The 26273-nt window shown below is 34.6% G+C and overlaps 2 protein-coding genes across 2 annotated transcripts; one reads left to right on the top strand and one right to left on the bottom strand.

The window, feature by feature from the left end:
- The first annotated feature begins 11190 nt into the window (after positions 1-11190).
- On the top strand, positions 11191-14527 carry LOC145005900 (Major facilitator superfamily protein). Its single transcript, XM_078965014.1, has 5 exons — positions 11191-11450; positions 11549-11660; positions 11858-12075; positions 12716-13254; positions 13494-14527. The coding sequence occupies exons 1-5, from the start codon at positions 11448-11450 to the stop codon at positions 14380-14382; spliced, it is 1761 nt and encodes a 586-aa protein (XP_078821140.1). The 5' UTR covers positions 11191-11447; the 3' UTR covers positions 14383-14527.
- Positions 14528-14862: 335 nt separating this feature from the next.
- Positions 14863-16393, bottom strand: LOC145005901 (ribosomal protein L30 family protein). Its single transcript, XM_078965015.1, has 4 exons — positions 16252-16393; positions 15570-15779; positions 15300-15469; positions 14863-15140 (listed from the first exon to the last, which is right to left on the bottom strand). The coding sequence occupies exons 2-3, from the start codon at positions 15759-15761 to the stop codon at positions 15326-15328; spliced, it is 336 nt and encodes a 111-aa protein (XP_078821141.1). The 5' UTR covers positions 15762-15779; positions 16252-16393; the 3' UTR covers positions 14863-15140; positions 15300-15325.
- Between the last annotated feature and the right edge of the window lie 9880 nt (positions 16394-26273).

The raw sequence follows: 26273 nt of genomic DNA, 5'->3' as shown, positions 1-26273 counted from the left end.
AATATCAACAACTCGAGCATGATCTCGACCGATTAGAACGAGTCCAATCCGACAAGATAAATGCTCTCGAGTCAATGCTATTTAGATTCATGGAAGCTAGCGAAATAAGACATGATGCCACTAATGCAGCACTTAGAGATCAACAAGCATCTATCATGAGCATCCACGCACAAGTCGGGCAATTAACAAAGCTTGTGCAAGAAAATCTACCGAATTCACCTTCAAGAAAAGTCGAGCCAATCCCAATCTTTCAAGTCTTGGCTATTTATACAGAAAAATAGGAGGAATTAGAGCATATGGGGGTCCTTGACTCAATAGAGAAGCATTCCAATCAATCACCCGAAGAAAAAGAGAAGCAGGAAAAATATTTGTAAAGTTGCCCATGCGCCACGACGTGGAGAAAATAGTGTCACGTCGTGGATGCTGAAGTGTGGCATCCCCATTTTCACAGCCAGAAAAGATTGATTTTTTGTTTATACTTTATAAAAATCAGAGTACCTCTTTTAATAAAAATTGTTGCGGAATTTGTTCCTAGTAAAACATGATAAATACTTTATCAAAGCGTTTCGGAAGAAATGTATTTTTATTCATTTAAAAACATTTACGATGTCATCGTCAATAAAGAAACATAAGCATAAACAGAACTTACATTTATTATCACTAGTGATTTATATCTCAATTAATCTCTCAGTGTAATGTGACTTCCTATCAACACCTGTGATATAAACAAACTGAGTGAGTCAGGTTGGGAAACCTGGTGAGTACATAGGGTTTTCAACCCACAATAATATAATTATTATGTTTAAACATTTAGACAATCAACCCAATTACCCATTCTCATTATCTTCTTTATTCTACCCTAAGAATTCAGTTATTCCTCGTTCATTTACTCATAAGGGTTATCCTAAGGAATAGGTACGAAATCCATTGTTACCAAAGTTTACTCATCAGGCACTAAATCCATAGTTACCAAGGTTTATCTCATTTATTGACAGTATCGTTTCCGAAACTCCTCTCGCAATACAGGTCAATGGGTTTTATCTCGTTTATCGACAATATCATTTCTGAGAATCTACTTGCAATACATGTCGATGGGTTTTTAGAGTACACCTGTTGATTACACAGTTCAAAACACCTACAGGTTGCGAGTCTGCTAGTGTCCACTGGACTGTCTAGAATAGTCCGTGGTTGTCATCCACACTCTGTTGGATGATGGGGCTATCACTTAGGTAAAAGGCTTCTCTCATGGTTCACCTCTCACCCTTACCTCATGGTGTATATTACCCCTTCATCATTTTATTTTTTTCACACAAAAACTATTTCATCTACCCATGTTTTACCCCATACATTTTGTAGATATAAAATACGTATACAGTTTAAATAATTTAAAACATGTATGAAAATCTTTCACCCAGCACAGACAGCAAGTATTCAAACAATATACATACATAGCACATAATTTATATTAAATACTTCATATCTATGTGTAAGATGAAAGGGACCATGCACTCACTTGATAAAGTGGTGACTCGGTACTCGAACAGCGCTTCGTTTACTTTAAAATAATTTCCTTCGACGAAACCTAATATTATTACCACTAGATTTTAGTCTAATATTTACCGTGACTAATTATTAGTCTTATTATTATTATATAAGCGTTTAAACAGTACTTTTCAACCACTATGTACAGAAAGGGGCTAGACATAAAACACCGGAGGTCAGGACCATTTTGGCATATAACACTTCTGAAATCCAACAACCCTATGCGGCCCTTTAAACCAGATTCCCCGTACCGCGAGTGGTTAAAAAGATATTGTAACGACACTTATATAACACATAATAATAGCCCAAATCATTATTATAAGGTCCTAATAACATTACTATATTTAAATAAAAGCTATATTAGAAATAGTGTAGGCGTAGCTCACTTACAGTGGGTTTTTATTAAAAAAATCGGGTTTCGCTGGAGCATCGTTTCCGAGCCGAAAGCTTTTCTTCTCGGAGCCGCCGGGCGCTCCGTGGCTTCCTTCTCGTGCTATGGAGGTTCCCTAGACTTGATAGGGGTTTAATGAGGCTAGAGAGAAGTTAGAGAGAGAAAGAAAGGCTTATGGTGTGAAGAAAATATGAGGAGTTCACCATTTATTTATAGGAGTTTTATAGTAAAGTAGTCTCTAAGCTTCGTCCGTATCTTCCGCGTATGAGCTCCGGTTTCTACGTTATTTATATCCACGCATTGGTATTTATGAGTACTACAACTTTCATTTATACCCCGTCGGCTAATTCTTATTGTATCTCAGATTTACAAAACTGTATTCGAATTTGTCGCGCTCGAAAAGTAGAGACTAAGCTTCGTCCATATCTTTCGCATACGAGCTTCATTTTTGACGTTATTTATATCCACGTGTTGGTATTTATGAGTAGTACAACTTTCATTTAGACATTGTTGGCTAATTCTCATTCTATCTCAGATTTACAAAACGGTATCGAATTCGCCACGCTCGAAGAGTAGAGACTAAGCTTCGTCCATATCTTTCTCATACGAGCTCCGTTTTCGACTGTATTTTTATCTTTTAACTCCTATTGATGATATCTTCATTTCTTGTTTAGATTATTTTGGCTGAAAATCGACCGATCAAAAATTCGAATTTCCGGGTTGTACACTGTTGTGCTAAATGTTAGAAAAATCATAACTTCCTCATACGAAGTCAGATTTGGATGTTCTTTTTATGGACGCTCTCATTTTAACATATTCTACGACTTTTGTTTAGATTACTCAGGCTAAAAAGTCCTTCATCGTAAATTCACTATTTACGTCTCTCGGTGTCGTGCCGGTTTTGCCGTAAAACTTCGACGGACCATAACTTCTTCGTTATAACTCGGATTTTGGCGTTCTTTATATGTACGGAACCCTTGAGACGTATTCTAAAATTTGGTTAAGATTATTAATTGTAAATAATATTTTGTCGAAAAGTCGTTTTTGACCCCTATTATCTCTAAATTGACTAGCCTGGATCTACAGGCATTACATGAAGGAAGATTATGATTTCTCATATGTTGAGTCGTATCGGCCACCTCTCCCTTACCTATCTCGTGCCAATGCAAATCTGGAGAGGCAATAACACACAAAGATCCTTGAGCATGATGAATTTGGAGACGTTAAAGAAGAAGATTAGGAGGAATGAGAGGACCCTTTAGCCACAGAGCAATAGGAAAAAGAAGTAAATCATTTGAAACCTCTAATTTTAATGCCTATGATTTTTTAGGTGTTTGCTTTTACAAGACCTCTAGATCAAACCTCATAGCTAATTAAAGAAGAAGAAGAATAAGAAAATGACGAGTCTCATTTTGATAGGAAAAAACCGGAAAGAGATAAGCAAAAAGCTAAAAACACGGGACTAAAAAAAGAACCCAAGCGAAAGCATAATGAAGATGTCAACCCGAAAATGCCAGAAAGCTCGAAAAAGGAATTCAACATAAGGGTTGCCTAAAAATGATAAAGGTTAAAGATGATGGAGAACGGGGAGGTTACACTTCCACCTGACGCAACGTAGAAGGAAAGGAGTCCGGCTCACGACTCCACAGAAATAGGCACTTATCAGGAGGCAACTTAAATTTGAGTTTGTATTTTCTTTTTATTTTTAGTTTCTCATTTTCTATTATGAGTTTAACCGAATGAGTATATGTGTTTTTCTAGTTCTAATCTCATTTTGTAGTGAAAGAAGCAGTAGATGAGCAAAACCAAGAAGCCATTTCACGAATATTGAGAACCACAACTTTTGATAAGTATGGGGTGGCTATCGGGTGATGAGAGGAGTTTGAAAGGATTTTACAGAGCAAGAGAAGGATGGGAATGGATCTTAAGCCAAGGAGAAGGATTTTATACATTGCAATCCACTCGAAAAAAAACATGTACACATAGTTTCCACGACGTGGCCATCAACCTCCACGTCGTGGAAAAACTAGAAATCACAATCTACATTTTCCAAACTGAACTGCCATGGCGTGGCGTATGTTTCCCACGTCATGGTGATCTGTATATACACAACTATGATCTTCCAGAATATTTCTCCACGTCATGGTAAACGTCATTGCACTTTTTGAAGATTTTTTTCCGTACCACCTATTCGAAGTGGAGGTTTTTTGTCGCAATTATTCGGCACATTCGTGAGCAGCAACATGAATCCAAGTTTCCAGCTAATGAGTTCGAGATGTTCAAGCTTTCCCACCACAATCTGTTTCGATCTCGCTACTACTAACCCATGGGAGTATATTCCTTTTTCTCCATTTTATTGCTTTTTATGTGCATTAATTATTTTAAGCATACAATGAGGGCATTATATGAAATAAATGTTGGGTAGGGGGTCGAAAAAAGATTTTCAAGCATATAAGTAATTAGAAAAATGCTAGAAATTAAAAAATTAATAGGGTTGCAAAAATAGTCTTAAAATCTAGTCATTTTAAAATTTTGATATTATTGCATTTGAGCTAGTTTGCTAGTGTTATGTGGGATGATTCGATGTGAACCCTAAGATTTTGTTGAGCCAATATGTTATAGTGTATTTGTAGCTTTCCAATCTTACTGAAATCGTGGGACAAAAAGCAATCCTATATAGTTAAAGGGACATAATATGTTTATCATTATGTACTTGAAAAGTATACAGGAGACTTTATGTAGTCATTGCATTTTAGACTAATATCTTTAACCAATAAGGATTGAAGTTAAGTTCCCTTGCTTAAGCATATGCTTTTTCTTTTTATGATTTTTAGATTTTAGTGAAAAAAAATGTGAGTTAAAAATAAAAATAAAAATAAAAATAAAAATAATAAATAAATAAAACTACAAAAAATTAGAAAAGAAAAATAGAAGTTATCAAAGTTTGTTGAGTGAATAAGGGTCAACAATGTTATGAACATCAAGAAATATCAATAAAATCTTCAAAAGTTCAAGTTATTGAAGAATCAAGTTAAAGAATAAGGCAAAATTGTTATTATTTTTGTAATTTTTCTTTCTAGGTTATTTTTTCATATGTATGCTTTGGAGCTTAACCAAAAATACCTTGAGGTTAATAAAGTTTCTGTAGATGGATTCGGAGGATGCATAAAATGAATATTGTTCAAAATAAGTGGTAAAATGCAAAGATATTTGGTACTTATTGACTTAAATTACATTTTCAGCCAAAATGGATACACTTGAAGAAAAAGGATTGAAAACGACAATAGTTGGATACTTGGAGGATTGGAGTTGAAAAAGATACAAAAATGATGTTGTAACATCCCAAAATTCAAAACCAAAAATTTCATTTTTAATTAAGTATAAAACCAGTAGTCTGAAACATCCATAGTGTTAACTTATTTCATAATAAAAAACCAGTATTTCAAATAACTAAAACATGTCATAGGAAAGTATTATCAGAGTACAACTCCCAAAGATCTCATAATGCGGAAATCATAGTGTCATGCGTTGCGATCCTTCCGGCTCCTTTCTTTTTGTCAAAGAAGTACCTGAAACCAAAACTGAAAACGTAAGCACGAAGCTTAGTGAGTTCCCTCATCCTACCACATACCATACAATAACATATTGTCTAGCATATCTAGGTGTTGGCCTACCCCTTTGGTCTCTTTCAACCAGTAACCGCCTAGCATATCTAGGTGCTGGCCTACCCCTTCGGTCTCTTTCAACCGGTAACCGCCTAGCATATTTGGTGTTGGCCTACCCCTTCAGTCTCTTTCAATCGGTATTTGGGGACTATTTCACCGCTACCACTACCACATAATATCCTAGCAAATACATATAATTCTCTTACTGCCTAGCATATATGGGTGATGGTCTACCCCTTCGGTCTCCTTCAACCGGTAACCACCTAGTATATTCGGGTGTTGGCCTACCCATTCGGTTTCTTTCAATCGGTAATCGGGGACTATCATACCCCTCCTACCACCATCACATAATATCATAGCATACTAGCATATAAAACATAACATATATTGGCATACCAGTCAATTATCACAAAGACAACCATCTCAACTATAATCAGCTACAAGTGGGTTGGCATTGGTGCCTTCGACTTCTACTAGAAGGTAAGTCACCTCGAATATTAAAGCTCGTTGCTCGAACTCCCTAGTTGCTGCCATGACGGCTTCCCAAACTGACAATTTCCAACATAATATTCAATTAGCACTAAGTTCTAAACCATGAACCATAATCCAATATTGGGGTAAAACGACCATTTTACCCCTGGCCCTACAAGACCCATAACTAAGGCCCAAGCCCAAAACTCATAAGGTCCAAAACCATAAGATCTATAAAAGCCCAATATATGGCCCAATTTCCAATTGGGCTCAAACCCTTACATGGGACTATCTTTTAGCACCCATTCCGCACTTTATAACTCTCCAAGGGTCAACCTTGGTCAAAGTCAAAGTCAATGTCAACATTCTAGGTTGACTCAACTCGCCGAGTTGGTCCATCAACTCGTCGAGTTCCATAAATCAGAAGACCCTGAAATCTCAATCTAACTCGTCGAGTTCCTCCTATCAACTGAATCGGGACTTTCCCAGTCGACTCGTCGAGTCAACCCTAAACTCGTCGTGTTTTTCCCTCTAACAGAATTGGGACATTTCAACCCAACCCGTCGAGTTCCACTATGGACTCGACGAGTTCCTCGATCTGTTAAACCATCTTATCGGATTAAGTCCTTATCCCTCAGATCTAAGCTCCATACTTCCACTACATATTGAAAACGTCCTTTTAAGGGTAAAGTTTCCACCTTTACCCGTTAATACTCTTCCTTAAGATATATAGCTCAAACCCTAACTCTTAAGGACCTAGATCTTGGTCCACAAGCCATCAATTCCCCCTTTCTCTCCATGCATGGCCTTTTGGAGCTTAAAAGGCCAAAATAACATCCTAAAGCTTGCATGAGGCTTTTATAGCCATAAAGTTTGCACCTTTATGCCATGAAAGCCCTCCATAGTTCCAGATCTAATGATATAATCACTTGGGACGTCCAGGTCCCAAAAGCTAGCATTCTTGGACCAAAACATGGAGAAATCACTCTAAAAAAAAGATCTAAACATTGAATACACAAGATAGGAGCTTTATACCTCCAATGAACCAAAAATGAGGCTAGACTTCTGAATCTAGTCTTCTCCAACCCTTCCTTGCTCCTTCTTTAAGTGTCGTCTTCTTCAAAACCACAAATAATGCACCAAGAATGGCTTAAAACTCTCAAAAGTGTATTAGGGTTTCGTAGCTAGGGTTTGGGATGATGGAGGCTGTAAATGAGGCCAGGTTATGGGGTTAAGGTGTTTAAATAGGGTGCAAAACCCTTAAAATTAGGGTTTCATCTTCCAACGCCAACTCGTCTGGACCTCCCCAACTCGTCGAATTGATCTTCTAAAACATGCATGTCCCATATTTCCTACTTGTCGATTTTTTGCCTTAAACTCGACGAGTTGACCTTTAGAATTTATGTTTTACTTCCATAACTACCCTTCTAAATTTCGGGTGTTACAGATGTTGCTAGACAGCTTGACCCCTCATCGGTATTTTGCCCATGTCTCATAACTTGTAACTCCGGTTTACAAGAATCAAAATGTTTCGGAAACTAGACAAAATTTCGAATAACTTTCGTGTTCATGCCAAAATGCGAATTCCACTTCCCACTTCGTGGCAAAGGAATTACCATGATGTGGCAAAAATCCCTGTGTTGGTCTTCAACTTCGTGTGTGACAAGAAATCCCACCACCACGATGTGGCAATCTCAAGGCCACTATGTTACCACCATTTCTGACACAGAATCTTCCAGGATTTGGAGCATACGCGTATTAAGTGATGACCACAGCGTGGAGCCTATTTCCCACGTCGTGGCAACCAGAATTTGGAAAGTATATATATATTTCGAACATTAGGTCGTTTTGAGAGGTTAAAGGCTTGAGGTTTGCGATAATTGACGTAGAGAAACCCTTCTAAGAGCCCTTGGGATGTGGAATTCGATTAGAGAACAAGGGATAAAGAAACTGAAGCAAATATTCGCATATAATCAATCGGTTTGCTTAGTTTAATCATGTTTAGCTTAGATTTCCTTTTGATTATGTGTTTTTCAGCTGTGATTATGGGCTAATAACCCTTGCTTTCGTTTAGATTAGATGAACACCTGATAATATGTGTTGATTTCATAATTGATGGATCTATGATGTTTGTTTTGCTTTAAATATTGTTTGATAAATCTAAACCTAGCTTGTTAGAGTTTCTATCTTTATCGCCTTATCTCAAGTTTTGTGTAGTTAAACTGCAGTTGATTGCATGAACTTGGTTTACCTAGTTGTTTATGATCATTAAATTGCTAGAGCTAGAGATTGATAGTATCCTAGTATATGTGATAAGTTAGTTGTTTAACTGTGTTAGAGGGCAGTATTCGATCCTAATATTTGCTTGATTATTAAGACTTAACCATAGAACAGTAGTCTATAGATTTTATCATTCATAATCCAAATTATCTTTAAAATCAATTAAGTGTCCTTAACTTGCATGATCATTGGGGTTAAAGTTCAAGAATTGACTTATGCTAGTTAGTCTGATCATGATAACTAGTAACTTTTATTTGGTAGCTAACAGAATTAATGCATTGTCTTGAAATCAACCATACGAAAAGGAGGGATTCGGCGCTAAACAAAAGTACTTTTTATTCTTGATCTAAAAATTGTCTTTCTAGTTATTTACTTCAGCAATTAAGTGAGTATTTTAATTAAGTTAATCTAAACTTGCAAAATCAGATAAAACCCCCTATTTTAGTTGTTTTTCTTAATTTAACTTTTATTAATTATTTTATTAGCTAAATATCGTTCCCTGAGTTCAACATCCGACTTACCTAAATTATTCTATAAATTGACTAGATATACTGCCTAAGTGCAATCAGTTAGTTAAGTAGGTTAGGTTTATAAAATTTAAAACTGGTAGTATATAAATTGCACATCAACTAGTAAGGAGTGGAACTAGTACGTAAAATGCACATTTTAGATTAGGGGGTCTCATATCCCATATTTTGGTTAAGATGTCATAATGAGATCTTTTGATAAGAACCATAAATTGTGTATTTGCTAAGTTGTGCAATTCGAGCATTAAGTATTTGTACCATTTTGTTGGGTAGTGTAGGGCCTATCCAAGCAAAGTAGCCACAATCCTTCTCTTGAACCCCAAGCAAAGTGGTTACAAATGTCTGTAGTCATGCTTATTTATCAACCTTACCCTCCCCTTCAATAATTATCACTTCCAGCTGAAGAAGATGAAGCCAAACACTTTTTCCCTTGTGTGAGTTGTTGCTTTTGATAGTCTTTGAGCGTTAATTAGGTTTCGATTTAACCCAAACATCTTACTGAATGATATGGAGTCCACATCAGCCAAGGAACCAGTTACATGAGTGATAACCTAATATGAAACATATTTTTATAGCTTATTACTATTGATTTTTTTTACTAAGCATTTATTACCATTTGAGCATATAACTTATTTATTTTTTTATATTGACCATTCAATATATATTGAGTAACCCTTATACTTAAGTTATATTTTATTTTACTTTCTTAAATATATTTTATTTATTTACTAACTAATTATTTTCATTAAATATTTAATGACATTTCATTTATGAAATACATTTATAATGATTATATAGTTTTTTCTGATCTTTGTTATGACTATTACATAATAGTTTTTCCATATTAATCTTTTCGAAAGATATGTTGTAATATATTTCTTTTGAAACAATATATTGTAATAATTTTAATAAATTAAAATATGATGTGTTCAAAAAGAGAAATATTAAATATGGATGTTTTATATAAAATTTTAGATAGATATGAATAAATTAGTAAAAATATTTATAATAAAATAAATAAAAGAGGGTTAACCATTATGAATAATTATTTGTTTAGAGGTTAAAATTATTGAAATGATGATGTGGTAATAGTTTTTAATCTTAATATAACTCTCTGCCTTCAAAAATTAGTAACTATAATGAGGTAGTAAAAGTTTCCACAAAAACATGATTGCCTAATTATACATTATCTTTATTCACTTCCTATTTATTATTAAGTACAATTTCTCCTTATTTTACTATTTTGATATATATATATATATATATATATATATATATATATATATATATATATATATATATATATATATATATATATATATATGAGTTCTATGGAAGCATTAATCATTTCTTGAATTTAGTACCTTTAAGAGGTTTTAAATTATAGAATTTTCTTTCTCATTTCGGCGATTATTTCAAGAGTCTAAATAAATACTTTATTGAATTATATGTTAGCTCAAAAGTTGACTAAAGGAGTATCAATCTAAAATAGTTGTACAAGTTATTAAAATCCCACCAAAAAGAACGCCCATTTTGTCTCTTATGTGACAAGGATTAATTCCATTCAAGGTAATATTTTTTATACAAAAGTTTACACAATAACATGCAAATCACATGCCAGAATCCCATAGTGAATCCATGTCCCACCTTTTTATGCGATAAAATAATTACAATTTATTTGATCGACATCAGTATAAGTATCATTATAACAATCAACATAAAATTGTATGTCAGACCCGTTCTTACGCAACAGATGGATTAAAACCACATAGAATACAAGTTTACCAAACTTTTTACGAAAAGAAAATAAGTCAACCAGACGATAATTCACTGATAATCGGCTAATTCAATTATAACCAACCAAATAACCATTGATCGCGTACGAATCCACCATAAAACAATACATATCCAATAGTTGTTTAGATAAGCATCATTGCCACATAAGGTTAGACAGTGGTAGAGAATAAAACGAGTTTAATTCTCTCACATAAAAATCACTATTTGAAATCCATCATTTTGTATCCATACATATAATTTGCCACGTGTTATTTTGATGACTGGACCTATTCAGTCGTTTTTTACAGAGATTGGATGCAAATTCCCATTGTACTAATCAAAGGACCACACTTTAACTTGATTAGGTGTAACCAGTTCATCCACATGAAGCAATTAACAATAGGACAAAAACCAACCCAAACTCCAATCACCACCACTTACTTCATGACTGGTTGAGATATGCTTGTGAAATTACTAAAGTACCCTTTTTTCAAAAAAAATTGTTTCATTTCATTATAAATGAACACGAAACCGTATTTTGTTTTTCTAAAACAGTTGAAGAAAGGATTATAAGATTATTATTCTCCACCTGAAAACAGCCTTCAAGTGGTAGACCCCAAGATTTAGGAGACCTCTTTTTGTTAAAAATCTTATCATAGCATCATACTTTTCCCCTACCTTCACCTTTTTCTCCTCAATATATCAAACAAATCTTATAACCCCTCTTCACCATCTCTCTCTCTCTCTTTCTATCTCTCTCAAAACACTCACAAAAAAAAAAAAAAAGCTCCTAAAATGGTGAATAATTACTCTCTTCTAATTTCTAAAACTTCATCTCATTATCATTTTCTTTTTATACATATCATCATTGATTTTATATAATTTTTTTCAAACAGGTTTTGGCTGTTTCAAATGGGGAAAAAGACGATGCGGCTTCCCTTGATTACAAAGGAAACCCAGCGGACAACTCGAAAACGGGTGGTTGGCTTGCAGCGGGACTAATTTTAGGTAACTATTTATTTGTTTATTACACTTTTGGTCCCTGAGTATATCTATTTTTTGCAATTTTCAACCCTATGTAATGTTTTGTAACGTTTTTGGTCCATATAGCTGATTTTGCTTCTAAAAAATAACTTGAAAATGAGAACAAAAATTGAGGAGATCAAGTATTCGCAAGGGTTAAAAATGTAATTTTACTCATGTAGGGACTGAGCTGTCTGAGAGAATATGTGTGATGGGTATATCGATGAATTTGGTGACATATTTGGTGGGGGAATTGCATCTTTCATCATCAAAATCTGCAAACACTGTGACAAATTTCATGGGAGCTTTAAACATTTTAGCCCTTTTTGGTGGGTTTTTGGCGGATGCTAAATTTGGACGTTACCTCACCATTGCTATATTTGCATCGATATGTGCTGTGGTAAGCAATTCAATTAACCATTTTCATTTTCGTCCTTCATTTTTCTTTCTATGTACAAATCTAGACCAAATTAATTAACCATTTCCATTTCTACTTTTAGAGTAAACTTACATTCTTGGTCCCAGAGTATACCTGATTTTTGCAATTTTGACCCCAAAAAGTTCTATTGTAATTTGTCTTTTTTTTTTCATTGGAGGTACTCGTAGCATTTTTGGTCCCTTAGCATAGCTGACTTTTGCAAATTTGGTCCCAAAATTATACTCATTTTATTTGGGAAATTGCAAGAAAAAACTTTTTGGGACCAAAAAGTGTAATTTCCGATTTTCCTCTACGTTTTTTTCAATCAAATCAAAATTACAATGGTGGTTTTGTAATTTGTTGTTATCCCACAAATCTACAACCCATTTTCCATAAAATTATATGCAACTGCTTTTGCAAAAATGAAATATAAGGAAACAAAACAGCATTATCAATATTAACCAGTGAAACTACTTTGCCTAAATTTAGGTTGAATAAGGATCTTAAACTTAAACCCATTTTGGGTCAATTAGGCTACAAACTTTTTCTTTACTTTTACTTTAATAGTAAAAAAAATATTTTTTTTAAAAAAATTAAAAAATTTTGGTGTGACATATGACAGGGTGTGACACTGTTGACACTAGCAACAAGCATTCCAGGCATGAGGCCACCTCATTGTGATCAACCTAGGAAACAACAATGCATAGAAGCTTCCGGAAGCCAACTCGCAATGCTTTATGTTGCACTTTACACAATCGCGTTAGGTGGAGGGGGTATAAAGTCAAACGTTTCGGGTTTCGGGTCAGACCAATTTGACATTTCCGACCCTAAAGAGGAGAAAAAAATGGTTTATTTTTTTAACCGGTTTTATTTCTGTATAAGTCTCGGGTCCCTTTTTGCGGTGACTGTGTTGGTGTATATACAAGACAATGTGGGACGCGGTTGGGGGTACGGGATTTCGGCGGGTACGATGATTGTGGCGGTTGTTGTCTTGGTTTGTGGGACCGCTTTGTATCGATTTAAGAAACCGCAAGGAAGCCCGTTGACGGTTATTTGGAGAGTCGTGTTTTTGGCTATTAAAAATCGGAAGCAGACTTATTCAAATCCCGAGTTTTTAAATGATTATAGCAACTCAAAAGTTCCACACACAAAGAGATTCAGGTATAATTTAACCACTTATAAATAATGTTCTCAGGCTGTGTTTAGCTCGCCACAGCTAGCTGATAAGCTATAACTTATTTTTCGAGCTTTTTTAAGTTGTCATGTTTGGCAAACCAAAAGTTAGCTTTTTAAAAAGCTACTGAGACTTTCACAATAATGTACTTATTTATCAGTTAGCTTTTCAGCTATCAGCTAGGCTTTTATAAAAAAATGTATTTATTTCCTTTATATTATTATAGGTGTCTTGACAAGGCCGCAATACTAGATGAATACACGTCTTCAGAAGAAAACCGAAACAATCCATGGATAGTGTCAACCGTGACACAAGTTGAAGAGGTCAAAATGGTCATAAATTTAATCCCGATATGGTCAACATGTATTCTCTTTTGGACTGTGTACTCACAAATGAACACTTTCACAATAGAGCAAGCTACGTTAATGAACCGAAACGTCGCGGGTTTTAGCATACCCGCAGGGTCGTTTTCGGTATTTCTCTTCATATCAATTCTCCTATTCACATCTCTGAACGAAAGGGTGGTTGTCCCTATAGCGAGAAAGATAACTCACGATCCAAAAGGGTTGAGAAGTTTACAGAGAATTGGGATCGGGCTTGTTTTATCGGTTGTAGGTATGGTGGCGTCTGCAGTTGTTGAAAAGAAACGAAGGGTAATGCATGGAAAAATGATGGAAATTTCGGCTTTTTGGTTGGTTCCTCAGTTTTTCTTGGTGGGGGCGGGTGAGGCGTTTGCTTATGTGGGACAACTTGAGTTTTTCATAAGGGAAGCACCCGAGAGGATGAAGTCCATGAGTACAGGGTTGTTTTTGAGTACTTTGGCTATGGGGTATTTCATGAGCAGTGTATTGGTGTCGTTGACTGATATGGCGACTAATGGGAGTTGGCTTACGAATAATTTGAACAAGGGTAAATTGGAGAATTTCTATTGGTTGCTTGCGATTCTTGGAGCGATAAACTTTTTCGCTTTTTTGGTTTTGGCATCGAGGCATCAGTATAAAGTGCAAAACTTTATTGGGCCTAAAAGTGAAAAAGAGATTGAGAATTGGGGTATTGAAATGGTTGATGATGTAGAAGTGAAGAAGGCTGTTATGGGTGGGAAGGAAGAAGCTTAGAGTGTGTGTGTTTGTGTGTGTGTGTGTGTTTAGATAGTTTATATAGTTTTGGTGGTAGATGTTTTATGTTGATTTGAGTTGTTTTTATAAGATTGGTGAAAAGGGTATTTGTAAGATATTATTAATACACACCCTTTCTTTGTAATTCCCTTTCTCTTTAGCATTCTTAAAATTGCATAATTGCATAACTTTTAATTAGTTTATATCTTGGATTTTGGTAATTGGATGAATTTGTATTGTTGTTTCAAAAATTAATTTGTGATTGTCTATGTTGTAACCATGAATATAAACATTGATGTAAGGTTTTTGGACATTTTTTAATGTAGATTTGGATATGGTTATGGAAAAATTGATTCCATTTTGCTCAAGTTGCACCACTAGCATCCACCTAAGACAACTAATTGCTCTAACACTAGAATACTACCACAAAATGTAAAGATTATAATATTCTTTAGAAGATTCAAGGTATGAATTTGGTACTTATTCATCTTAGCATTTATAAATATCCCAAGAAACAAATCAAGTATTTCATATAAGGAATAGGTCTATAGCTAGAAGAGTAGAAGTAGAACATTACAAATTTATGCATTTTCAAAAAAAAAAAAAGGTAGCTTTCCTTCATATTATGCGTACCTTAACTAAACTGAATGATCTGCAAATGATATCAACTACAGGATATTAGTGCTTTATCTGTAAAGAACCTAGACCACCTTTCACACATCAGCTTGAAATGTGCATCTGATACCCAAAAGGAAATCCTGAATTTTGACAAATTAATAAAAACACACAATTATGAAAGAGAAGAGACGAGAAGAGGGTGATGTCAAACACAAAAACAATCTATAGCATATAAATTTCACAATAGGATTTGAACTAATTAACTCAATCAAACGATGTGAAGTAAATTAAGTACTTACACAAAAAGATATTAAGCACTTATGACTTAAGCAGCCTGTTGAGAAGAGTTGCTTGCAGGAACAGGAACATGGGTCACAACCAAAGGTGGACGACAGGCATGGTGTTGTGCTTCTTTTGCTTTGCGTGCTTTAAACATTTCTTCAGTCTCAATTACAACCAATCTTTTAACCTTGATAAAACATTAGATGGATTAATGATTAATCAATCTAGATATAGAACCAAAGAAAAACTTCATCTGATACAAATGCATTGTTTAAGTCTTTAAGAACCTGTTGAAGCATTCCTCTAACAGTAGGAGTATTCCATCTCATAACAGTTCGATTGCATTTTCCTAAACGCAATGCTTCTAAAGTGCGCCTGTGAAGTTTCCTGGTTCCTGGAATTCCCCTCACCAGAGTTATGTAGAGGTTGGGACTCCATGCTATTGGAGCACATGCTTTGTAAGCCTTGTAAGCGTTCATCTTTATGTCTTCTGAAACCTGAAATTGCAGTAAACAAACTTAATCAGCAACGCTACTTGTTACTAAGATACAGTATCAGTTACACACTATACGTTATAAGAAGAGACAGACATTTCAACAAACAGTTTCAGTGCACTCATTCAGACTGAAAATCTGATATACAAACTGGTTACTCTTTTGATTGTTGGAGTACAATCGCATCCATATCCGATTTCAGACCCTTACTACTTTTAAAAGCTGACAGGATTATCAAATCAAACGATTTCAAAAATATCTGATCGGCATAACGCAATAAACCAACTAATTAGGTTACGATGGTGAAATCGTAAGCTGGAACTGAATCAATTAAAGTCATAACACGCTAATCGAATGATAAAACCACATATGAAAAAGAAAAGGAGGCAATTCAACTTTTGAGCTGAAATGTTGATAAACCATAGCCGATTCCAAGTAACAATAACAAAGAAACCGGCGAGAGGGAGAGAAGAACCTGTGAGAGGTGAATTGATATGCGTAATTGAATGAGCCGCCGCCGACGAAAACTATTTGTGCTGGTTAGGGCTATTTATGGCGCCGCTGCAGCAGACTGAAGTGATGCATAGCTTTTCCATGTGTCAATTTTTCGATTTAATTTGAAAGTCATTCGAGTTTTATGAGTAAATTACATACTAAGTCCCCTGGGTTATGTGTTTTTTCTGAACCAAGTCTATTTTTATCAATGTTAACACGTGAGGACATGTATCGTTTTATCACATGTTTTGGATGGTCCCTCTCTTCAAACGTCGTTTGGTTTGCCGATTTCCGTTAAATCATGTCACGTGCCAAGCATATGAGGGAAAAATCGTCTTTTTATGTATCATTTTCATGTTTATAAACTTTGAAAACAAAATTTTGTCTCTTTCTTTATCATATATGTTCACTCTCTTTCTTATCTCTTCAACATTCACATGGTGTTGGGAAAGTTTAAAAAATGAGTTTTTTAATTTGAACAAATTACTAAAATAGTCTATGTGGTTTGGTTAAAGTTATGCGTTTGGTCCCTATGTTTTGTTTTGCACTCGGACCATCCCCACGTTTTCTTTTTATTACCCGTCTGGTCCCTGGATCCGTTAGTAGTCAATTCCAAACGTTAAGTCCCCCACGTGCTTCGCACATGAGGGGTATTTTCATCATTTTATACATGGCGCCTAAATGCAATGTCAATCGTTTCTTCATTCCGATCATTTTACGACCACCTCCCTCTCACACACACACTCTCTCACACTTAACCTGTAACTCATCAAAATCGAGTGGAAACCCTAACTCCTCAAAATTTTGCAAGAATCATCGAAGCAACAATGGTGGGTTGGAGGATTAGAGCAAACATGGAAGAAATAGACGTTGAAAAACATTACGGTAACCCCTTATTTTCAAAAGTTAAATTTATCACTTACAAATTTCAAGCTAATAAGTTGAAGCTTTCTCTTTTACAGTTGGTCATCCAACTATCTTCTCCATCAGATTATTATATGGTGGAGAGTTTACGAAGTTTCTTGGAAGGAGGTACGTCAAGGGCAAAGAAAAATACGTTGATCTATTGGACATTGATGAGTTCTGTGTACATGATATTGATGAGATGATGGAGACCCTAAGTTGTGTTGAGGAGGGTAAGTTGCTTTATTACCACTTCAAAAGACCCTTTTCAGATTTGGACTTTGGGTTGTTTGCATTGGCTAGTAACAATGACATTAACCATTTCGGTACATACGTGGGTAAGCATAAACTGATTGAAGTTTATGTTGAACATGGTAAATCAGTGTTGCATACATATACAATGTCATCTACCCCTAGTAAAGTTAGGATAGAAGAAATCTTTGATCAACCTTCATGTAGTAAAAGGCTATTTTTGGAATGGAAGGAAACTGAAACAGGGGATTGTATTGGATCAAGTAAAGTAGATGTTGTGCCAACAAAAGAAACTGAAACTGACCAAATTGATGCCCAATATGAAACACAAGGGTGGTACGGCATCAAGGAAGGACAAGTGTGTGACATGTTCAAAATGCAAAAAGCTTGGTCATAATAAAAGAAGTTGCAAAGGTCAAAGTGCATGTGATGCTAGTTCAAGCAAGAAAGGGAAGGTTGGGAATAAAGCTAAAAGTATGGGTGATGGTACTTCAATCAAGAAAGGGAAGGATGGGAAGAAAGATCAAAGTGCAGGTGATGGTACTTCAAGCAAGAAAGGGGATGTTGGGAAGAAAGCTCAAAGTGTAGGTGGTGGTAAGCAAAGTGGAACTCAAAGTGCATGTGATGGAATTTCAAGTAGGACAAGGAAGGCTGGGAAGAAAGGGAAAAGTATTGCTTAAGTTATGATTGTGTTATCATATTTTGTATCTGTGTTATAACCAATTATAGTGTTATGATCTTTTGTGTTTGTTATATTTGTCATTATGTTTTGTGTCTGTGTTATCAACAAATATGGTATGACTTATGGGACCTGTTGTCTATGTATGGTATGAATTTTAATGTATCTCTATTTTTAATTACGGTATGAACAATTAGTGCTATAATATGTTGCTATGTTAGTGTTTTAATTCAATTCAATCATTCAATTCAATTCTATTCAATCATTCAATTCATTTCCATCAATCATCCAATTCTATTCAATCATTCAATTCAATTCCATTCTAATTCAATATCATTTAATTCTATTCAATACCATTCAATTCTATTCAATTCAATTCAATTCCATTCGAATAGAAAACCAGTCAATTGCATTCCATTACAAACCACTCAATTCCATTCCATTGTAAAACAGTCAATTCCATTCCATTCCATTATAAAACAATCAATTGCATTCTAGTACAAACCACTCAATTCCATTCCATTACAAACCACTAAATTCCATTCCATTCCATTATAAAACAATCAACTGCATTCCAGTACAAACCACTCAATTCGATTTCATTACAACCACTAAATTCCATTCCATTATAAAACAATCAATTCCATTCCAAAAGAAAATTGCATTCCAATAGACAATTCTAGTCATTCACACATTGTCATTCAATCACATTACTACCCTGATGAAACAAAAGATAAGTACATTGATAGCATAAATTAAAGCTTGTAAATTAAAATTGACCCAAAAAAACCCCAACTGAACACTAATAACAATCTCAAGGCCATATTCTCAAGTTGAAGTTCATCCAATGACTTCTTTAAATCAGGGGAAATACTTTTTTCAGTTTTTTCACCATTAAAGTTGTCGTCATCAACCCAATATATGAAACCACATTTTACTCCCTGCATTTTGAGTAATTTATTGTGTATTAAAGGTATGTGATATATAGATATACTTAAGAAGAAATTGCACTTACCTTCCCAGTACAACAATAGAAAAGTCTTTCAGGGTTTTTCTTGGTAGTCGAACTTCGTATCACACCAACTTGACCACACTTGCAGGTTTTTTCCATTAGGGTTGATCGACTATTCACATAAGAGGAAATGAAAGAGACGAAGAAAGGGCGTATTTGAAAATAGAGAGAATCAGGGTTTAAGGGTGGTCTAATAGATTTTGTATATAAAATGATGAAAATACCCCTCATGTGCGAAGCATGTGGGGGACTTAACGTTTGGAATTGACGACTAACAAACCCAGGGACCAGGCGGGTAATAAAAAGAAAACGTGGGGATGGTTCGAGTGCAAAACAAAACATATGGACCAAACGCACAACTTTAGCCAAACCACAGGGGCTATTTCAGTAATTTGTTCTTTTAATTTACTATTGGTTTCACGTCCATAGATCAAATCGGATATGTAATTATTGGAATAATTGTTGGAGACTCAAATGATGGATATGCAAGCATGATAACTTATATGTTGTTCTTTGTATAAGTTAAAATCAAAGTTTTGATAGAATTTTTTAAAAAACAACTTATAGTTGTCTCGCACAAAGAAAAGTCATTTTTTTAAAGTTAGTCTACCTTAACTTATCAAAATCTCTTAAACACTTCTTTGAAAACTATATTTTTTGTACCTTTAGAATAAGGGGGTTGTTGGCACACCAAAAGATTTCTCATATATTTTTAAGATAAACAAATTAATACGTAATGGGTGGCCATAACATATGTAGCTTCCCATACAACTCTCTAAGGATGAGATCAGTTCCGAAACAGGAAAAAAAACAACCCAAAACCAAGAAAACCTACACCAAAAACTAGAAATTCAAGGAACCGAGAATCGAACCAACTTATAAGGATACGGTAATAGTTTGGTACCGGTAACGATTTTTGGGTGTATAATCAAATAGAACCAAAACTTATAAAAAATCACCCCCCAGCCTATGTTTAGGGTTGTGTAACTCAACTGATTTGTAACTAATTAAGGTGGTTATTGATCCTAAAATGTATTCAAAACATATAACTAATGAAGGGAATACATGTTCACTTTGGCTTGAAAGTGGAAGATCATCTCCAGAAGATTGAGGAAAACCATTTTCATAAGAACGATGATGTAACGCCCGCAGATCCGGGCTAGTCAATTTAGAGGCAATAGGGGTCAAAAATGACTTTTCGACAAAAGATTATTTAGAATGAATAGTCTTAACCAAGTTTTTGAATATGTCACAAGGTTTCCGTACATATAAAAAACGCCGAAATCCGAGTTATAACGAAAAAGTTATGGCCCACCGAAGTTTTACGGCAAAACCGGCACGGCACCGGAAGACGTAAATAGTGAATTTACGATAGAAGACTTTTTAGCCTTATAAATCTAAACAAAAGTCGTAGAATATGTTAAACTAAGAGCGTCGATAAAAAGAACGCCCAAATCTGACTTCGTATGAGGAAGTTATGATTTTAAGATTCGGCTTAGCAGTGTACAGCCCGAAACTCGAATTTTAGTTCGAGCGGTTTTTGGCTTACGTGAAATAAATGAGAGTTGAAGATCTCATTAATAGGAACTCAATGGTAAAAAGACAGACGAAAATGGAGTCCGTATGAAGGAGTTACGAATTCTTCGCGGTCATTTAACAGTCTAAACGTCTTGTACTGTTAAATTTAAGATCGAGAATTAGCCGACGGAGTCAAAATGAAAGTTGTAGATATTATTTTTACCTACGCGTGGATATAAAGAACGTCAAAAACGGAGGTCGTATGTGAAAGTTACGGATTTTAGAAGTCGGAAGTGTGTTGTGCGAAAATGGGTGATGTGGCACAATCTTGGTCATTGCTTTCTCCCCAAGTCTTGCCACTAGATGGTGACATGTGGCACCAAGTTCAGCCATTTTCACCCTATAAATACCACCTCTCCCACCCTCATTTTCTTCACACCTTTCCCATTATTTCTTCTCTTTACTCTCTCTCTAGAACCTCTCTCTAGCCCCGAAATCCCCCGAAAAGCCTAGGGAACCTCCCTAGCACGAGGCGGAAGCCCCGGAGTGCTCGACGGCTCCGAGAAGAAGAGCTTTTCGGCTCGGAAACGCTGCTCCAAGCAAAGCCTGGTTTTCTATAAAACCCGCTGTAAGTGAGCTACGCCTACGCTATTTTTAATATAGTTTTTATTTAATTATATTAACGTTATTAAGAACATATAATAAATACTTGGGCTATTATTATGGGTTATATAAGTATTTTTTTAACGCTTATATAATAGTAATAATAGCTAGACTATTAATTAGTCTCGGCGAATAATAGACTAAAATCTATTGGTGATAATACTAGGTTTCGTCGAAGGAAATTATTTTAAAGTAAACGAAGCGCTGTCCGAGTACCGAGTCACCACCTTCTCAGGTGAGTGCATAGTCCCTTTCATGAACATGATTTTAATACAAGTATTGATTGAAGTATTAATTATATGTTTATGTGCGAGTTAATTGATGTTGCTTGAAATTCATGTTAAAGAACATACCTGATTATATTTGATAATTTAGGATAAAGAGTAGACCTAAATTAAATATGAGGAATATTGGGTAGTATATTCTTACGAGTACAAGTGAGTTAAACTCAAAGAATAGAAGTTAGTATATGTCACTTATCCAGGAGTATGGATTAGACATAGTCATTGTCCCTAGTCCGAGAATATGGATTAGGCATAATCATTCGTTGTTAATCCGAGAGTATGGATTAGCTATTGTCCCTAGTCCGAGAGTATGGATTAGGCATAATCATTCATCTTTAATCCGAGAGTATGGATTAGTCATTCGTCCCTAGTCCGAGAGTATGGATTTGGTAAATTCGTTCATTTCTGATCCGAGAGTATGAAGTAGGTAAAACGACTAATCTTAGGTCCGAGAGTATGGATAGCCTCGTTGCGAGGACCGACGGGGTGGGATAAGAGTTGTTATATATATATATATATATATATATATATATATATATATATATATATATATATATATATATATATGGTTAAATTGTATATTTTGTGAATTTTAAACTATATATATGGTATAAAATTGTGGGATTGAAATCCCTATGTGCTCACCAGGTTTCCCAACCTGACACACTCAGTTTATTTATATCATAGGTGTTGATATGAAATGACATTACACTGAGAGATTTAAAGAGATGTAGACCACTATGTGAATAATTGTAAGTTCTGTTTATGCTTATGTTCCTATATTAACGATGACATCCCAAACGTTTTAAAATGAAATAAATACGTTTCTTCGAAAATGTTTTAATAACGTATTTACCATGTTTTTCTGGGAACAAATTCCGCAACCTTTTTATAAAATGAAGTACTCTGATTTTTATAAAGCATAAACAAAATCGGTCTTTTCTGGCCGTGATTTTGGGGATGTCACAGATGAAGACCATTATTATCTTGATTTGACATCTAAAATTAAGAGAATGAAGAATTCAATTTAGTTGATTTTAATCCTTAATTGTTAATCCATAATTAAATTAGGATATGATCCATATTTTCGATTCGACCTTTGTAGTGGGATTTCATAATCAAATTCGAATGTATTTAGGTAGGTATAATCATCTCACCAGTTTCAATCGCATGAAACTCCTAGATCTTACGAGATTCGTTGAATGTTATCAATGGCATGTTTAATCTCGATTATGTTCTTACTAATTGTGACTGGGATGTTGATGATCACAATTAAGATGTGAATAACCATGCAAACACGCTTGACAACCTCGAGGTCATTTATCATCTCGAATTAATGTGTCAGTTAACCACACACGCTCCATCAATAATGATAATTTCAATTTATCCATCACCTCAAATTTATAGTCCTAAATTAGTGTGTCGGTTAGTCATACACGCTTCACTAACGACATATAAGGAGTGATGTGCGTTTTCATAGATTAGCATACAATTTCACATTTTTCCTAACGTAACTAGAGTTGGGATTTAAAAAATTCTAGTACTTTAATTGCATTATACTTTTAAGAGGTTATGTCATATCAAATCCATGGGCTAACGACCCTCCACCATACAAGGGAGCAGTGGGTGAGAGTGGAAATTCATTCAACAATCATTTTATAAGCCATTCTCCTTATACCCCCCCCCCCCCCCCCATTAGAGTATGCCTTTGTGAATGAGGTCTGCTATTGATTTGACTGACTTGTCTTATACATATAATATATTAAACATTTAATCATATATATTATAAGGTGTAAGATATAAGATGTAAGAGAGATGTGTATTGCAACTGAAGTTGATGACTTTATTTATAGAGTTCCGAAAACATTATAGGGAAATAAACAAAGACTATAAAGAAGTGTCCATGCAATGTATATTGGACAATACATAGCAAAAAACATAAGTTAAAAAACACAAAGTCTTTGTTCTGATCTGAAGGTTACGGATGTCTTCAACACTTCACGTTGTGGTAGCAGAACCAGTATTGTGGTAGAGAGAGAGAGAGGGACTTCAAATTGAGGTTCAAGAGGGTTACTTCTTGATTCAACAAAGACCATGGGGGTAGCCTATGACATTCAATTAAAGACCATGGAGGGAGTCTATGGCAAACTTGTATGTATATGTGTGTGCATGACATTATGTGATTATATGATTTGTGTGATTAGGAAACTCACTAAGCTTGTGCTTACAATTTTATTGAATGTTTCAGTTACTTCTATTAATAAGGACAAGGTTCCGACTTGATGGCGTGACATGCATTCTCCACTGTTTTCACATTTAGCTTTTGTAGTCTGAATTCTAAAATAATATGGATATGTAATGAGATTTTTGTACTTCCTATGGATGATGTTTATGAAATTAAAAGTTTAAAATTTTTCTGAAAATTCGGCTGTTACAACAATTAACCAAAATATAACTTAAAATGTATTAAAATAATGCCTAAATATATGTATAGATATGGAAATATCGTGGGTACCATAAGAAATTACACTAAATTCATTAATAGAAAACACTTTTATTATTGTGGTTATCGAGAGTATAATAGGAGGAAGATGATATTACACTTAAGGAAACCAACAACATGTTTAAAGAGATAAGTACATATGGAAGATATAAGCCAATCATATATGCCCTAGGTTTTACTAGGGAATACTTAATGAAAAAAATTAAATGATCTAAAGGGTGGTTGATATGTGTAAGGGTAACATGACACTTACTACCAAAAGTTCATGGGAACAATCAAGGATGAAGCTAATCACTAAACTTGTATCTACAATATGGCTAAAAAAATTAGGTTATTGGTCTATATGCAAACCAATGTGTGGTCATTATAAGGGACAAGCTTTTACTTGTAAAAGTTAGACATCACCAATATTCCACACAAGCATGAAATACTTGCCATATCAGACATAACTAAACAAGGTGAAGAAGTATTCGGTCCGACCATTAGGTGAATCCATATAAAATGGAAACTTGGGGGACATATATAGATTCTATTTTTGATCCAATTAATGGTCGTGACATGTGGCATGAGTTTAAATGTCTAACTACACTAACTGCTCGAAAGCATCATAAGCATTTATGACTTTCTTGATCACCTTGCATATCATAAGCTGGTAATTTGTTGTTATTAATTTTGTGTTGTTAATTATATAGATAACTATAACATATAGCAAATTCCATAACAAGAGTCTCAACTTCAAGACTTGTAATGGGAAAGTGGGCGCTTAAATGATCAATGTAAAGGATCAAGAGTAGTGAGGGGTGGAGTTGCAATATGAGATGGTGAAATGGTGTTAAACTTATGTTTTGTTATATTACTTGATAATCAATGCTTCTTTTTATCTTTTAATGGCATTTGAATTATGTTTTGGTAATTTTCTTGGATAATACAATAGTTTGGTTGTTTTCTTATGACAGTGGCCAGCCGGAACAATTGCCTAATTTTAGGCGTAATAGTTATATCACCGATGAAAAAACAATTGTTGCATATTTGTTTAATTGGTAAATATACATGTTCTTGATTGGTTTCCTATTGTTGTAATTTGTTTAATTGACATGATGGATAAAGTTATATAACAATCATCCCTAAAATAATTACATGCACATCATTTGACCAATTATATGGAATAAGTTTTTTGTTGATGTACTTTGTCTAAATATGGAATAGGTTTTTACTAAATTTCTAATATCTTATATTTTGTCTAACATTGTTACCAATTCGTTTTCCCAATTCGTTCATTTATGCTAAAAAAAAAAGATGTTTATAATAGTACCATTATTGACTAGTCCAAGTTAAAAGGCCATTAAATAGTTATACTTTTTTTTGCAATGCTTCTTATGCCTAACATTTGTGTATTTCATGTTCCCTAAGATTCATTCACATTATATGCACATCACCATATTAGTACATTTCTTTCGTTTACATCACAAAAATATGTGCAAATTTCTGTCACGTTATATGGATATCACCATTTATACCATTTCATGTACCCAAAACGCTTTCATTTATCGAGAAACAAAGCACAAACCATTACAAAATTCTAGTATTGCAACCAAAAGACCCTATCATTTAGATTAGGCATATCAAAGATAGCCAAAACCTGAACAAATTGACAGACATGGTTCTAAATTTGGATAGAATACATCGTTTTTAACGGTTTTTGGTGTATGTAAATTTGGGTATTTGGTTAACCCGATAATATATTAGTTCAAGTATAGGATATACTTAAACGATTTCGGGTATATCCGAATACCCAATTAGTTTCAAAAATGAAAATACCCATTGGGTATTGCTCATCATCCATGCGTCTCTTTTTCTCTCATTTTTCTTCTACTTCTTCACACCTTAAAGAAAAATAGAATTCTTCGTTCCTTCTTCTTCTAACTCTAACCCCTTATTCCAAGTTCCAACTCTAACCCTACCTTAATCTTTCTCTTTTCGGTTAGAGCATATCATCACAACCACCACAAAATCAGCAACAGGTTATCTCCACCAATACGATAACAAATCTTCTATAAATGAAATTAGGGGGTTTAACAGCTTGACTTCTATGTGTGTGTGTGTGTTTGTATTCCAAGGGTGTGAAGTGTCAATAAAGGGTTTTTAATTGGTGAGCATGTTCTTTGGTCCACTTCCAATTCATAAACTC

This window comes from Lactuca saligna, chromosome 7, assembly GCF_052625555.1.
Source record: "Lactuca saligna cultivar CGN05327 chromosome 7, ASM5262555v1, whole genome shotgun sequence".
In the NCBI taxonomy this organism is placed as follows: Eukaryota; Viridiplantae; Streptophyta; class Magnoliopsida; order Asterales; family Asteraceae; genus Lactuca; species Lactuca saligna.
Note: the sequence above shows the minus strand (reverse complement) of the source record. Positions and strands in the feature narration are given on the sequence as shown.

Excerpts from the sequence above, each read along its gene's own strand:
- LOC145005901 (XM_078965015.1), bottom strand. The coding sequence starts at position 15,761 with ATGAACGCTTACAAGGCTTACAAAGCATGTGCTCCAATAGCATGGAGT. Across the intron at positions 15,470-15,569 it reads TTAGAGGAATGCTTCAACAG|GTTAAAAGATTGGTTGTAAT; the intron begins GTTCTTAAAGAC and ends TGTTTTATCAAG.
- LOC145005900 (XM_078965014.1), top strand. Across the intron at positions 12,076-12,715 it reads TTGCATCGATATGTGCTGTG|GGTGTGACACTGTTGACACT; the intron begins GTAAGCAATTCA and ends GACATATGACAG. Across the intron at positions 13,255-13,493 it reads CCACACACAAAGAGATTCAG|GTGTCTTGACAAGGCCGCAA; the intron begins GTATAATTTAAC and ends ATATTATTATAG.